Source organism: Lampetra planeri, chromosome 18 (genome assembly GCF_965212315.1).
Source record: "Lampetra planeri chromosome 18, kcLamPlan1.2.h2, whole genome shotgun sequence".
NCBI classification, from domain to species: Eukaryota; Metazoa; Chordata; class Hyperoartia; order Petromyzontiformes; family Petromyzontidae; genus Lampetra; species Lampetra planeri.
Genome location: NC_136124.1, coordinates 10,003,261 through 10,018,361, shown reverse-complemented (window position 1 = coordinate 10,018,361; position 15,101 = coordinate 10,003,261). Strand labels below are relative to the sequence as shown.

Sequence of the window (15,101 nt, the reverse complement as noted above, 5' to 3'; positions counted from 1 at the left end):
GCCGAAGCGTAGCTTGGTTAGATTACCAACAGAATAAAAATTAACCCGTAAAAACAAAGTTTTTCACTATAAATCCTTTATATGCGTGGCGGCTAGAGTCCTCTCGTCCTCTGGCTTGAGATGGCTGCCACCTATGGGTCAGATGAATGGCTGCCACCATTAAGCAATTGGTAATTAAATATAATTTATTTTTTCCTAAAAGTGTGAAATTTTGGAAAAAAAATTTCACGAAAATACATTGTCACGCACAACGAGTCTGTGTGCAAAATGTCAGCTCGATTGGATCACGGGAAGTGGGTTAAAACGACCGAAAGATTTGCACGGTCGTAAGCAAGCAAGCAAGCAAGTGAACTTAATATAAAGAATTTTAAAAAAAATATTAATTTCACTAAACAAAAATGATCCCTGCCAGTGTCCCTGTTAGAACGGCATTTAAACGAATGGATGTTTTGCTCACGTGGGAAGCACCCATGATTGAATCAAGATTGGATCACGCACTGTGGAATTGTATATAATTGTATATTATGTCAAATATATATGATTCATCCAGGCATAGCACCGGCACCGTACGTAGCCAACCGTGCGGGGGAAGGACAACAAACTAAACACACAAAAATGACCACGATCAACCACCATCATGACCATCATCATTTCAATCACTCTCACCATCATCATCCATTGCAGACATATGCAATGATGCATAAAGCCCCACACCACTCACCCAGCAAACACTCTAACGTTGGCCTAACGTTGGCGTGTGGTTGGAGCTGTCATGATCGGCAGCCAGTGTCAAGTATGGGTCTGAAAGAAGGCCCCGCTGTATAACAAATTCGCATCAGGGTGTAATAAATGACATCCCTAGACCAGAAACAATTATTACGCATCATGATGTTTTAACAATTACTGTATACAGTGACAGTAAAAAGTATACATTTTGACTTTAAACTTTCGTGACTGCAGGAATTCATATTCTTTTGTTCTTTCGGCAAAGTCACGTAGATAGCAAAAATAAAAATAAAGTGAATAAAAATGATCAAACAAAAATAAATAAAAAACACTCATGTATATTCTTTGGGTTTTTCGGTAAAGCCACGTAGATAGAAAACTAAAAAAAAATGGGTGGCTTTCCTGTAGAGAGAGAGTGTCCAAATTAGCCATCAGGTCTCCTTCAATAGTTGTGTGGAAACCCTCCCCGTAGAGGTGGTTAACTATTAAAAGAGACCTGATGGCTCAATGGGACACTGTCTCCAACAGTGGGAATTATCCGTTAAAATGTCCGGCGATGAAAACACTACGGTTAGAGAAGCATCAACTTGGTGACATTTTCCCTTACCCAATATTGTTTCGATATTAAATGCTACATTCTATCCCAAATTCTTGCACATGTACTGATCTCATCATGCCATTCTCTGTCGTGGTCATCCTTGGTGCATTTTCTCATTCACCCCATACGCAAACAAAACATTACATTATAACACACACATTAGGAATTAAGTATTTATTGTTTAAATCCATATAAAGACAGGTATTGTCATTTATCTGTATTTACACATTTTACAAGGCACCCATTTTATTTTTCTCACGCAAAAAACTATTCCTGCCATTCCTCTGCCTCATCCCAACTATGTTTGTGATATTAACTTCCCTCTGCTGCAATAAAAATATATGCTATTAACTGTGCTAGACACCAAAATATAGTACATAATGGCATACTAGTATGGTACGCAAACAACCAGGTGAACATTCTGTTAAAACACAATTACAATTAAATGACTGAAACTAATACTTTAAAAGCAGGCACAAACATTTTTCCAATAAGCCTAAATGCATATTAAAAGTGCGTAATTAAACATGTTATAAAATATACAATGTGTCAGCAAAACTCTAACATAATCGTGTGCTCTATGCAAAGCAACTAAAATATGGTTAATTGTACGTCCACTTCAGTGATACTCTGCAATAAAGTAGTACCCAATAAACATGGAACTTTGAACAACGTTGGAGAGACGTTGGGGCGACGTTGAAGCAACATTGGAACGACGGTTTCAACCACAATCCAACGTTGGCCCAGTGTTTCGTGTTTATTGGGACAGTACTCTCGTTGTACCAATACAGAAATGCTTATTTTGAGAGAACGTAGTACAAACATTAAACACCACCACGCAGTGCAATCAAAAAGAAGGCACCTTATTGACGACAGATCCAGAAGGGAGGTCCACGATTGAAGTGATATTGCGTTAATTCCATGGCTATTATCCTATATTGGTATGGCATTTGTGTATGTTCATGAAAATGGAACATTTCAATAAATTGAATTGTAACTCGTGTATTCCAGGTTAATAAATGCAGGTAAAGTGGTAGATTTTGCAAGCCTAAAAATGCACTTTTCTGATGTATAAATATGCACAAATGTTGTGCACCATTGCTGATACAGTACATTTGCTTTAACATTTATACTCCCAATATCCACACAATATGATCATGTCAATTTCTGCACATGAATATCGAACCATTAAAGTACACCAGATTTGTAAAAATGCATTTTTGATACAGCTAGATCAGTATGGAAGTGGAGAAATTCTGCTTGGGTTTTAAAAAATATATTTCTGACAAGTGTTTCAACAGGTGTAAAATCTCAAGTTTCAGTGACCACACACAGTGCCTAATGATCAAAATAAACCTGAAAACTGCTGCCTTAGCTTTATATACAAACATATGAAACGGTAAAACTCATCAACAGTACCAAAAATAAAGAATATATTCTAACATGCATTACATTTTCACTTGTAACCAGCCTTTGAGTGCTAAGCAGCTAATTTGTTTTTAAATAAAAATGCAGTTTAGATAGTCGAAAGATGGTTGTGTTTTTCCAAAGCACATGGGCTGCAAAGGGGGGAGGGTTGGATGTTTGTTCAAATAAACAAGTACATTACGTCCCATGTCCGACTGTCACATTTCCGACCCTACATATTAACTGCAACCACTCAGTCGCAGTCTTTTGTGCATGGTGGTGTAGATGTAATTTTCTATAGATGTTTACATATCTGACTTTTTGACATTATCCACCTGTACCTTAGGCCCGAGCGAGTCAGATATGCGATGGTTACTGTACAGTATTGCGTCAAACGTAACTTTGTCATATACACATTATAACTGTGATGTGTATAATCATGGATTAGTACACCAAAATAAAATAGCAATTTATATATACAACTCTGCCACAGTGGTGGTCACACAAGTATACGTCATTATATGTATTTTACTTCGTTACAAAATATGGTTACGGATAGTACATTGGATGTTTCTGTAGATGTACGATAGGTCCATAGGACACTTACACCAAGAGACGGTTTTGATCATTATTTTGGGGTCTACATATATTACAAATTTCTTTGCTTTGTTACTTTTTTTTCTTTTAATTGCAGTTATTGGATGTGCTTTTGAAATAAAATCCACCAATTATTGTTATCTGACAGATTGGCAATGTTGAGGGGGTCTAACATCACGTGCTAAATTACACATTTGATTCTCACAAAAGTTTGAATACAGAAGATGCGGAAGCTCATTAATGTTAAAATAAAATACAAAAATGGTTAACAATTAGTTACGAGCATTATGAAACAGGAAATCTTAAATATTTTCACCTTCAAATATGTTAACTTACTTTATTTCTTGAACACATGTCAGATAAATTAATCGACTATTCATTTGGTGTGGGCCTTGACTTGTGACAAAACAAGTTAATAGATCAGGTGCGTCAGGCATGATAATTTCAAATGCCATGTGAAAACTACTGTATAAAAAAAAGTGTATGAAAAAGATATCAAAGAAGGATGACCAATCCAAGTATTTGGTTTTATTTACAGTATTCAGTATTGTGCCTTCAAAGTTATGAAAAGCCAATTTTTGGTAGTCCGATCTTAATTCCAGTTCCCGTGTCCAGATCCTCTTGTGAGCCAGAGGACATTCGCAAGTCAGGGGAGCTGAGTTTGAGATTGCCAGATGCGTCAGCATCCCCAGAAATGTTTGCGAACCCTTTCTTCTTTGAGGGACCCAGAGAAAACCCTGGGAGTTTGAACTTAGACTTACTCTTCTTGCCAGCAAGGTCTGCTTCATCATCTTGCACATGAAAGTCAAGAGTGCCAGAACGTCCATGTAATTTTGGATCACCAGAAATTTCAGCACCATGTCCCCCAAGGGTATAAGAGCCTTTTGATGAAAATCCTGATTGGACGTTTGGTGATTTCAAAGACAAGTCACTAATATTCACACCTGGGGAAGAGTAATTTCCCTTTACTCGTGGAGAAGAAACATCTAGATCAATATTTGCTTCAGGAGTTCTGATTTTAGGTCCAGAAAAACCAAAGTTAGGTGTTTTCATGTCGGGGCCCTTAAAGTGACCCTTTGGTCCTTTAACATCGAGGTCAGTATCAAGGTCAATACTTCCTTTTGGTGCTCTGAAATTAATATCTGGTGCATGCAAATCACCTTCCATATTTGGTCCGGAATAATTCAAACGTCCTCCCATATTTGGTACATTCACATCTGCATCAAAAGAAGGCGTCTTTAAGTTTGGCATGTTAGTTTTAACTTTTGGACCTTTGAGATTAACGTTTGGGGATTCAGCATCAAAATCAGCATCGAAATCTGGTCCAGATGCTTTCGGTAAAGACACGTTAAATTTGGGCATCTTTAAATGAGGTACTTTCATCTTCCCTCCTGGTCCATCAAAGTCAATATTAGGTCCACTAATATTACCACCAATATTTGGACCTTTAAGATGAACGTCAGGGGTATCCAAATTGGCATTGACTTTTGGAGCTTTCATGCCTCCTCCCAGTTTTGGCCCCGATATATTTAAATCTGCATCGGGAAGATCCACATCAAAATCACCATCTGGGCCTGATATCTTTGGCTTTGACATACCAAAAGAAGGCATGTGAAACTTGCCTTTTGGTCCTTTGAGATCAACATCAGGGGCATCGAAATTGGCATTGACCTTTGGTGCTTTCATGCCTCCTCCCAGTTTTGGGCCAGAAATGTTTAAATCTGCATCGGGAAGATCCACATCAAAATCACCATCTGGGCCTGATATCTTTGGCTTTGAAATACCGAAAGAAGGCATGTGAAACTTGCCTTTTGGACCTTTGAGATCAACATCAGGAGCATCCAAATTGGCATTGACCTTTGGTGCTTTCATGCCTCCTCCCAGTTTTGGGCCAGAAATGTTTAAATCTGCATCGGGAAGATCCACATCAAAATCACCATCTGGGCCTGATATCTTTGGCTTTGAAATACCGAAAGAAGGCATGTGAAACTTGCCTTTTGGTCCTTTGAGATCAACATCAGGGGCATCGAAATTGGCATTGACCTTTGGTGCTTTCATGCCTCCTCCCAGTTTTGGGCCAGAAATGTTTAAATCTGCATCGGGAAGATCCACATCAAAATCACCATCTGGGCCTGATATCTTTGGCTTTGAAATACCGAAAGAAGGCATGTGAAACTTGCCTTTTGGACCTTTGAGATCAACATCAGGAGCATCCAAATTGGCATTGACCTTTGGTGCTTTCATGCCTCCTCCCAGTTTTGGGCCAGAAATGTTTAAATCTGCATCGGGAAGATCCACATCAAAATCACCATCTGGGCCTGATAACTTTGGCTTTGAAATACCGAAAGAAGGCATGTGAAACTTGCCTTTTGGACCTTTGAGATCAACATCAGGGGCATCGAAATTGGCATTGACCTTTGGTGCTTTGAGGTCTCCTTCAAAGTGCGGTCCAGATATATCGAGGCCACCTTTCACCTTTGGCATTTTCAGATTTGCATCAAGATCTGGTCCAGATAATTTTGGCCCAGACATATTGAATGTTGGCATTTTTATGTTAGGTCCTTTAATACCTCCTTCTGGTCCATCAAAGTCAAGGTTAGGTCCACTAAGTTTTCCACCAATTTTTGGAGTTGAAACATCGAAATTTCCTTTTGGTGCTTTCAGGTCCACATCAACATCTGGGCCATGAAGCTTTGGTCCAGAGATTCCAAACTTTGGCATGGACATTTTAGGTTTTTTTAATTTTAGATCCGGACCTTGAATGTCAAAGTCTGGTGCATTGGCATCCAATCCAATGTCTGGGGCCTTAAAATCAACATTCGGAGACTTCAGGTCAATATTTCCTTTCATATTAGGCATTTTCATATCCAAATTAGGATTAGGTATGTCCAAGTCTGCTGTGGGAAGTTTTGCTCTTGATCCTGAGAAACCAACTTTGGGAAACTTAAATTTGGATTTTTTCAATGTTCCGCCATGACCAGTAATATCGATGTTTGGAGACTCCATATTAATATCAAGTGCAGGAGTTTTAGGTGTCTTCAAACCCCCTTCAATGTTCACATCAGGAATACTTGCTGCTCCTTTAATATTAGGTGTGTTCAGATCAACATTAAGATCTGGAACAGATATTTTCTTACCAGCAGTACCAAACTTTGGCAATTTGAATTTTGGTGACTTAGTTTTAATATCAGGCCCTTCTAATGACAGATTAGGACTATCAATGTTGACTCTTGGTTGTTTAATTCCAACATTTGGTCCTTTAAGGTCCACTTTTGGCATGTCAATTCCTCCTCCTATCTTTGGACCAGATAGGTTAAAATCAGCGTCTGGTAGATTACCATCAAAATCACCATCTGGCCCTGATATCTTTGGCTTTGATATACCAAAAGAAGGCATGTGAAACTTGCCCTTTGGACCTTTGACATCAATATCTGGAGCTTCCAAATCAGCATTCAGTTTTGGTGCTTTGAGGTTTGCATCAATATGTGGTGCAGAAAGATCTAGCCCTCCTTTCATCTTTGGCATTTTAAGATCTATATCTGGCCCAGATAATTTTGGCCCAGACATATTGAATTTAGGCATTTTTAAGTGAGGTCCTTTGATGTTTCCTCCTGGTGCATCAAGGTCAATGTTAGGTCCACTAAGTTTTCCACCTATGTTTGGAGTAGAAATGTCAATATCTCCTTTGGGCGCTTTGAGGTCAACGTCAAGATTTGGGGCATGCAGTTTGGGACCAGAGATCTTGGGCATTGAAAACTTTGGTTTCTTTAAATTTATATCTGGACCTTCAAGATCAATATTGGGAGCCTTGAGATCAATCTTTGGTGTTTTGATACCTCCCCCCAGTTTGGGTCCAGATATATTCAAATCTGCATCTGGAAGATTTACATCAATATCACCATCTGGACCTGAAATCTTTGGCTTTGACATACCAAAAGAAGGCATCTTCACATCTGGTATGTTAAACTTGCCTTTTGGACCTTTGAGATCAATGTCAGGAGCATCCAAATTGGCATTGAATTTTGGAGCTTTAATGCCTCCACCCAATTTTGGTCCTGAAATGTTTAAATCTGCATCTGGAAGATTTACATCAAAATCACCATCTGGACCTGAAATTTTTGGCTTTGATATACCAAAAGAAGGCATATGAAACTTGCCTTTAGGACCTTTTATATCAATATCTGGAGCATCCAGATCAGCATTTAATTTTGGTGCTTTGAGATCTCCTTCAATATATGGTGCAGAAAGATCTAGCCCTCCTTTCATCTTTGGCATTTTAAGATCTATATCTGGCCCAGATAATTTTGGCCCAGACATATTGAATTTAGGCATTTTTAAGTGAGGTCCTTTGATGTTTCCTCCTGGTGCATCAAGGTCAATGTTAGGTCCACTAAGTTTTCCACCTATGTTTGGAGCAGAAATGCCAATATCTCCTTTGGGCGCTTTGAGGTCAACGTCAAGATTTGGGGCATGCAGTTTGGGACCAGAGATCTTGGGCATTGAAAACTTTGGTTTCTTTAAATTTATATCTGGACCTTCAAGATCAATATTGGGAGCCTTGAGATCAATCTTTGGTGTTTTGATACCTCCCCCCAGTTTGGGTCCAGATATATTCAAATCTGCATCTGGAAGATTTACATCAAAATCACCATCTGGACCTGAAATCTTTGGCTTTGACATACCAAAAGAAGGCATCTTCACATCTGGCATGTTAAACTTGCCTTTTGGACCTTTGAGATCAATGTCAGGAGCATCCAAATTGGCATTGAATTTTGGAGCTTTAATGCCTCCACCCAATTTTGGTCCTGAAATGTTTAAATCTGCATCTGGAAGATTTACATCAAAATCACCATCTGGACCTGAAATTTTTGGCTTTGATATACCAAAAGAAGGCATATGAAACTTGCCTTTAGGACCTTTTATATCAATATCTGGAGCATCCAGATCAGCATTTAATTTTGGTGCTTTGAGATCTCCTTCAATATGTGGTGCAGAAATATCTAGGCCCCCTTTCATCTTTGGCATTTTAAGATCCACATCAAGATTTGGGCCAGATAATTTTGGTCCTGACATATTGAATTTAGGCATTTTTAAGTGAGGTCCTTTGATGTTCCCTCCTGGTGCATCAAGGTCAATGTTAGGTCCACTAATTTTTCCACCTATGTTTGGAGCAGAAATGTCAATATCTCCTTTAGGCGCTTTGAGGTCAACGTCAAGATTTGGGGCATGCAGTTTGGGACCAGAGATCTTGGGCATTGAAAACTTGGGTTTCTTTAAATTTATATCTGGACCTTCAAGATCAATTTTCGGAGCCTTGAGATCAACCTTTGGTGTTTTGATACCTCCCCCCAGTTTGGGCCCAGATATATTCAAATCTGCATCTGGAAGATTCAAATCAAAATCACCATCTGGACCTGAAATCTTTGGCTTTGACATACCAAAAGAAGGCATCTTCAAATCTGGCATGTTAAACTTGCCTTTTGGACCTTTGAGATCAATGTCAGGAGCATCCAAATCGGCATTGAATTTTGGAGCTTTAATGCCTCCACCCAATTTTGGTCCTGAAATGTTTAAATCTGCATCTGGAAGATTTACATCAAAATCACCATCTGGACCTGACATTTTTGGCTTTGACATACCAAAAGAAGGCATCTTTAAATCTGGCATGTTAAACTTGCCTTTTGGACCTTTGAGATCAATGTCAGGAGCATCCAAATCGGCATTGAATTTTGGAGCCTTGAGATCTCCTTCAAAATGTGGTGCAGATATATCTAGGCCTCCTTTCATTTTTGGCATTTTAAGGTTTGCATCAAGGTCTGGGCCAGATAACTTTGGCCCAGACAGATTGAATTTAGGCATTTTTAAGTGAGGTCCTTTGATGTTCCCTCCTGGTGCATCAAGGTCAATGTTAGGTCCACTAATTTTTCCACCTAGATTTGGAGCAGAAAAATCAATATCTCCTTTAGGTGCTTTGAGGTCAAAGTCAAGATTTGGAGCATGCAGTTTGGGACCAGAGATCTTGGGCATTGAAAACTTGGGTTTCTTTAAATTTATATCTGGACCTTCAAGATCAATATTTGGAGCCTTGAGATCAATCTTTGGTGTTTTGATACCTCCCCCCAGTTTGGGCCCAGATATATTTAAATCTGCGTCTGGAAGATTCACATCAAAGTCACCATCTGGACCTGATATCTTTGGCTTTGACATACCAAAAGAAGGCATCTTCAAATCTGGCATGTTAAACTTGCCTTTTGGACCTTTGAGATCAATGTCAGGGGCATCTAAATCGGCATTGAATTTTGGAGCTTTAATGCCTCCACCCAATTTTGGTCCTGAAATGTTTAAATCTGCATCTGGAAGATTCACATCAAAATCACCATCTGGACCTGAAATTTTTGGCTTTGACATACCAAAAGAAGGCATCTTCAAATCTGGCATGTTAAACTTGCCTTTTGGACCTTTGAGATCAATGTCAGGGGCATCTAAATCAGCATTGAATTTTGGAGCTTTAATGCCTCCACCCAATTTTGGTCCTGAAATGTTTAAATCTGCATCTGGAAGATTCACATCAAAGTCACCATCTGGACCTGATATCTTTGGCTTTGACATACCAAACGAAGGCATCTTTAAATCTGGCATGTTAAACTTGCCTTTTGGACCTTTGAGATCAATGTCAGCGGCATCTAAATCAGCATTGAATTTTGGAGCTTTAATGCCTCCACCCAATTTTGGTCCTGAAATGTTTAAATCTGCATCTGGAAGATTCACATCAAAGTCACCATCTGGACCTGATATATTTGGCTTTGACATACCAAACGAAGGCATCTTTAAATCTGGCATGTTAAACTTTCCTTTGGGACCTTTGAGATCAATGTCAGGGGCATCTAAATCCGCATTTAGTTTTGGAGCCTTGAGATCTCCTTCAAAGTGTGGTGCAGATATATCTAGGCCTCCTTTCATCTTTGGCATTTTAAGGTTTGCATCAAGGTCTGGGCCAGATAACTTTGGCCCAGAGACATTGAATTTAGGCATTTTTAAGTGAGGACCTTTGATGCTCCCTCCTGGTCCATCAAGGTCAATGTTAGGTGCACTAAATTTTCCACCTATATTTGGAGCAGAAATATCGAAATCTCCCTTTGGTGCTTTAAGGTCCACATCCAGATCTGGGGCATTAAGTTTTGGACCAGACATCTTGGGCATTGAAAACGTTGGCTTTTTCAACTTTAAATCAGGACCATGAAAGTCTATATCCGGTGCATCAACATCTAATCCAATATTCGGAGCTTTGAGATCAACCTTTGGTTTTTTGATACCTCCCCCCAGTTTGGGCCCAGATATATTCAAATCTGCATCTGGAAGATTCACATCAAAATCACCATCTGGACCTGATATCTTTGGCTTTGACATACCAAAAGAAGGCATCTTCATATCTGGCATGTTAAACTTTCCTTTTGGACCTTTAAGATCAATGTCAGGAGCATCCAAATTGGCATTGAATTTTGGAGCTTTAATGCCTCCACCCAATTTTGGTCCTGAAATATTTAAATCTGCATCTGGAAGATTTACATCAAAATCACCATCTGGACCTGAAATTTTTGGCTTTGACATACCAAAAGAAGGCATCTTTAAATCTGGCATGTTAAACTTGCCTTTTGGACCTTTGAGATCAATGTCAGGAGCATCCAAATCGGCATTGAATTTTGGCGCCTTGAGATCTCCTTCAAAATGTGGTGCAGATATATCTAGGCCTCCCTTCATTTTTGGCATTTTAAGGTTTGCATCAAGGTCTGGACCAGATAACTTTGGCCCAGACAGATTGAATTTAGGCATTTTTAAGTGAGGTCCTTTGATGCTTCCTCCTGGTCCATCAAGGTCAATGTTGGGTCCACTAACATTTCCACCAATATTTGGAGCAGAAATATCGAAATCTCCCTGTGGTGCTTTAAGGTCCACATCCAGATCTGGGGCATTAAGTTTTGGACCAGACATCTTGGGCATTGAAAACGTTGGCTTCTTCAACTTTAAATCAGGACCATGAAGGTCGATATCTGGTGCATTCATGTCAAATCCAATATTCGGAGCCTTCAGATCAACCTTTGGTTTTTTGATACCTCCCCCAAGTTTGGGCCCTGATATATTAAAATCTGCATCTGGAAGATTTACATCAAAGTCACCATCTGGACCTGATATCTTTGGCTTTGACATACCAAACGAAGGCATCTTTAAATCTGGCATGTTAAACTTGCCTTTGGGACCTTTGAGATCAATGTCAGGGGCATCTAAATCCGCATTTAGTTTTGGACCTTTGAAATCCCCTTCAATGTGTGGTGCAGATATATCTAGGCCTCCCTTCATCTTTGGCATTTTAAGGTTTGCATCAAGATCTGGCCCAGACACTTTTGGACCAGACAGATTGAATTTAGGCATTTTGAAGTGAGGACCTTTGATGCTCCCTCCTGGTCCATCAAGGTCAATGTTAGGTCCACTTAAATTTCCACCAATATTTGGAGCAGAAATATCGAAATCTCCCTTTGGTGCTTTAAGGTCCACATCCAGATCTGGGGCATTAAGTTTTGGACCAGACATCTTGGGCATTGAAAACGTTGGCTTTTTCAACTTTAAATCAGGACCATGAAAGTCGATATCCGGTGCATCAACATCTAATCCAATATTCGGAGCTTTGAGATCAACCTTTGGTTTTTTTATACCTCCCCCCAATTTGGGCCCAGATATATTCAAATCTGCATCTGGAAGATTCACATCAAAATCACCATCTGGACCTGATATCTTTGGCTTTGACATACCAAAAGAAGGCATCTTCATATCTGGCATGTTAAACTTGCCTTTTGGACCTTTGAGATCAATGTCAGGAGCATCCAAATCGGCATTGAATTTTGGAGCTTTAATGCCACCACCCAATCTTGGTCCTGAAATGTTTAAATCTGCATCTGGAAGATTTACATCAAAATCACCATCTGGACCTGATATCTTTGGCTTTGACATACCAAAAGAAGGCATTTTTAAATCTGGCATGTTAAACTTGCCTTTTGGTCCTTTAAGATCAATGTCAGGGGCATCCAAATTGGCATTGAGTTTTGGAGCTTTGAGATCTCCTTGAATGTGTGGTGCAGAAATATCTAGGCCTCCTTTCAGCTTTGGCATGTTAAGGTTTGCATCAAGATCTGGCCCAGACAATTTTGGCCCAGCCACATTGAATTTTGGCATTTTTAAGTGAGGACCTTTGATGTTCCCTCCTGGTCCATCAAGGTCAATGTTAGGTCCACTAAAATTTCCACCAATATTTGGGGCAGAAATATCGAGATCTCCCTTCGGTGCTTTAAGGTCAACATCTACGTTTGGGCCATGAATCTTCGGACCGGACATTCCAAACTTTGGCATGGAAAATTTCGGTTTTTTTAATTTTGCATCAGGACTGTGAATATCAATGTCAGGTGCATCAACATCCAATCCCATCTTTGGGGCTTTAAGATCAACTTTCGGTGATTTTATTTTTCCTCCAAAGTTTGGTGAAGATATATCTAAATTAGCATCTGGTAGATTTACATCAAAATCACCCTCTGGCCCTGATAGTTTTGGCTTTGACATACCAAATGAAGGCGTATTTAATTCTGGCATATTCATCTTGCCTTTGGGGCCTTTTATTCGAATGTCTGGGGCTTCCAAATCAGCATTCAGTTTTGGTGCTTTGATGCCTCCCGCAATGTTAGGTGCTGATATATTTATATCTCCTTTTGCCTTTGGCTTTTTGAGGTCTAAATCAAGATCTGGTCCAGAAACTTTTGGTCCAGACAAACTGAACTTGGGCATTTTCAATTTTGTCCCTTTAATACTTCCTTCAGGGCCATCAAGATCCAAGTCAGGCCCACTAACCTTTCCCCCTACCTTCGGAGCAGACAGATTAACATTTCCCTTTGGTGATTTTAGATCAACGTCAACATCTGGTCCATGTACCTTGGATCCAGACAAACTAAATTTAGGCATCGTTAGTTTGGGTTTTTTTAATTTTGCTTCGGGGGCGTTAACATCAATATTCGGTGCATCAATGTCCAATCCAACGTTTGGTCCTTTGATATCAAAGTCTGGACCTTCAATTCTTCGTGCAGGAACATTTACATTTCCCTTTGGTGCTTTGAAATCAATGTGTGGCATCTGAACCTTTTGTGACCCTGACAACCCAAATTTTGGTAATGTCATTTTCGGTAATCCAATTGTTGAGTATGTTCCTTCATTTTTCATACGAGGATTATTGATGTCAATATTGGGACCCTTAACATTTGGTCCAGATAAACCAACACTGGGTGATCTGAATTTACCCTCTGACCCTTCGAATGTAATTTCATGTGGCCCAAGTGTATAACTTGTCGCCTTTGGCTTCACTCTGAGGTCTCCTGTGGCATCACCAGAAACACTGGCGCTCCCAAAGCTTGGAAGTGTTGCGTCAAATTCTCCACGTTTTCTTGGTGCCTGTGGACCTTTGAAATAGAGCGAAGTTGAGTAATTTCCTTCCGGAGCCTCCATCTGAAACAAAAAACAAAACAGTTTACGCTTTAACAAGTGTATAAAGTGCATTTTAAACATAGGTTAAATTAATAAAAACAAGTGATACACAAGCAAGCATATGTAAATACCGAAGTGTCTATAATCGTGGGTGTTTTTGAGTGCACAAATATATGTATAAAGTCACTCTGTTTATGATTGCTTATATGGGGTCATGTACAGATTAAATGTTATCAATGTTTAACAATAGTGTTTTAAACAATACAAGCAACAAAATCTCAGTCTCCCCTCCACGTAAGAATATTATTTGATATCCAGCCATATATATTTCCCAAAAAATGTAAAGGAAAAACTAAATACTAAATATTGCTCTTGAAGGATTGTTAACTTTATAATTAGTTTTTTTACACTTTAAGCAAATTGCATTTTTTTTTCTTGTAAATATGAATTGCTGAAAAACTACTCTGCACAATGAGACATCTCCTTTACCAGTGGCAAAATATATTAATAGGTTTTTACCCTTTCAACTGGTACAAAAACTGACACCTTTATACAAGGCATCATGTTTGCAATAACCACAACACAAGCAGTCAAAATGCAAACAAAAAGAAACAACTCTGATAATGATATGCACTGTCCTTGAAGTTGATTGGTCCACACCCGAGACAGCTTTTCTTAGAGCTTAGTCTCCATTGGTGTTGGACCAGATGACGCCAAAAGGCATACGACTCAAAAACAGTGCACTATCAGAGTATTGAGAGCTCGGAGTAAGCATTTACACTATGAGACATCTCTTTTACCAGTGGCAAAATAAAGTAATAGGTTGCTTACCCCGAGCTCTCAATACTCTGATAGTGCACTGTTTTTGAGTCGTATGCCTTTTGGCGTCATCTGGTCCAACACCAATGGAGACTAGGCTCTAAGAAAAGCTGTCTCGGGTGTGGACCAATCAACTTCAAGGACAGTGTATATCATTATTAGAGTTGTTTCTTTTTGTTTGCATTTTGACTGCTTGTGTTGTGGTTATTGCAAACATGATGCCTTGTATTAAGGTGTCAGTTTTTGTATCAGTTGAAACGGTAAAAACCTATTACTACTCTGCACAATTTAATTACATGACATGTGTAGTCACATTTCTGGGGGCTGTAACAACGGTCAGCTTTAAAATAATTAACCTTATTGCACGGTACAGAAAGAAAATGTATGAAAAATAACGCGTAACGGTGAACACAGGGTTAATGCTGCGTGGACGGAC

At 39.3% G+C, this 15,101-nt stretch overlaps 1 protein-coding gene across 2 annotated transcripts in view; it reads right to left on the bottom strand.

Moving 5' to 3' along the window:
• Positions 1 to 1,483: 1,483 nt before the first annotated feature.
• Positions 1,484 to 15,101, bottom strand: part of LOC144723629 (neuroblast differentiation-associated protein AHNAK-like) — a 46,122-nt gene continuing 32,504 nt past the window's right edge. For both annotated transcript variants that reach the window (XM_078602509.1, XM_078602510.1), the window contains exon 6: positions 1,484 to 13,867. In XM_078602509.1, the coding sequence (XP_078458635.1) occupies positions 3,890 to 13,867 (9,978 nt within the window). In that variant the 3' untranslated portion in view covers positions 1,484 to 3,889. The remainder of the gene's footprint in view (positions 13,868 to 15,101) is intronic.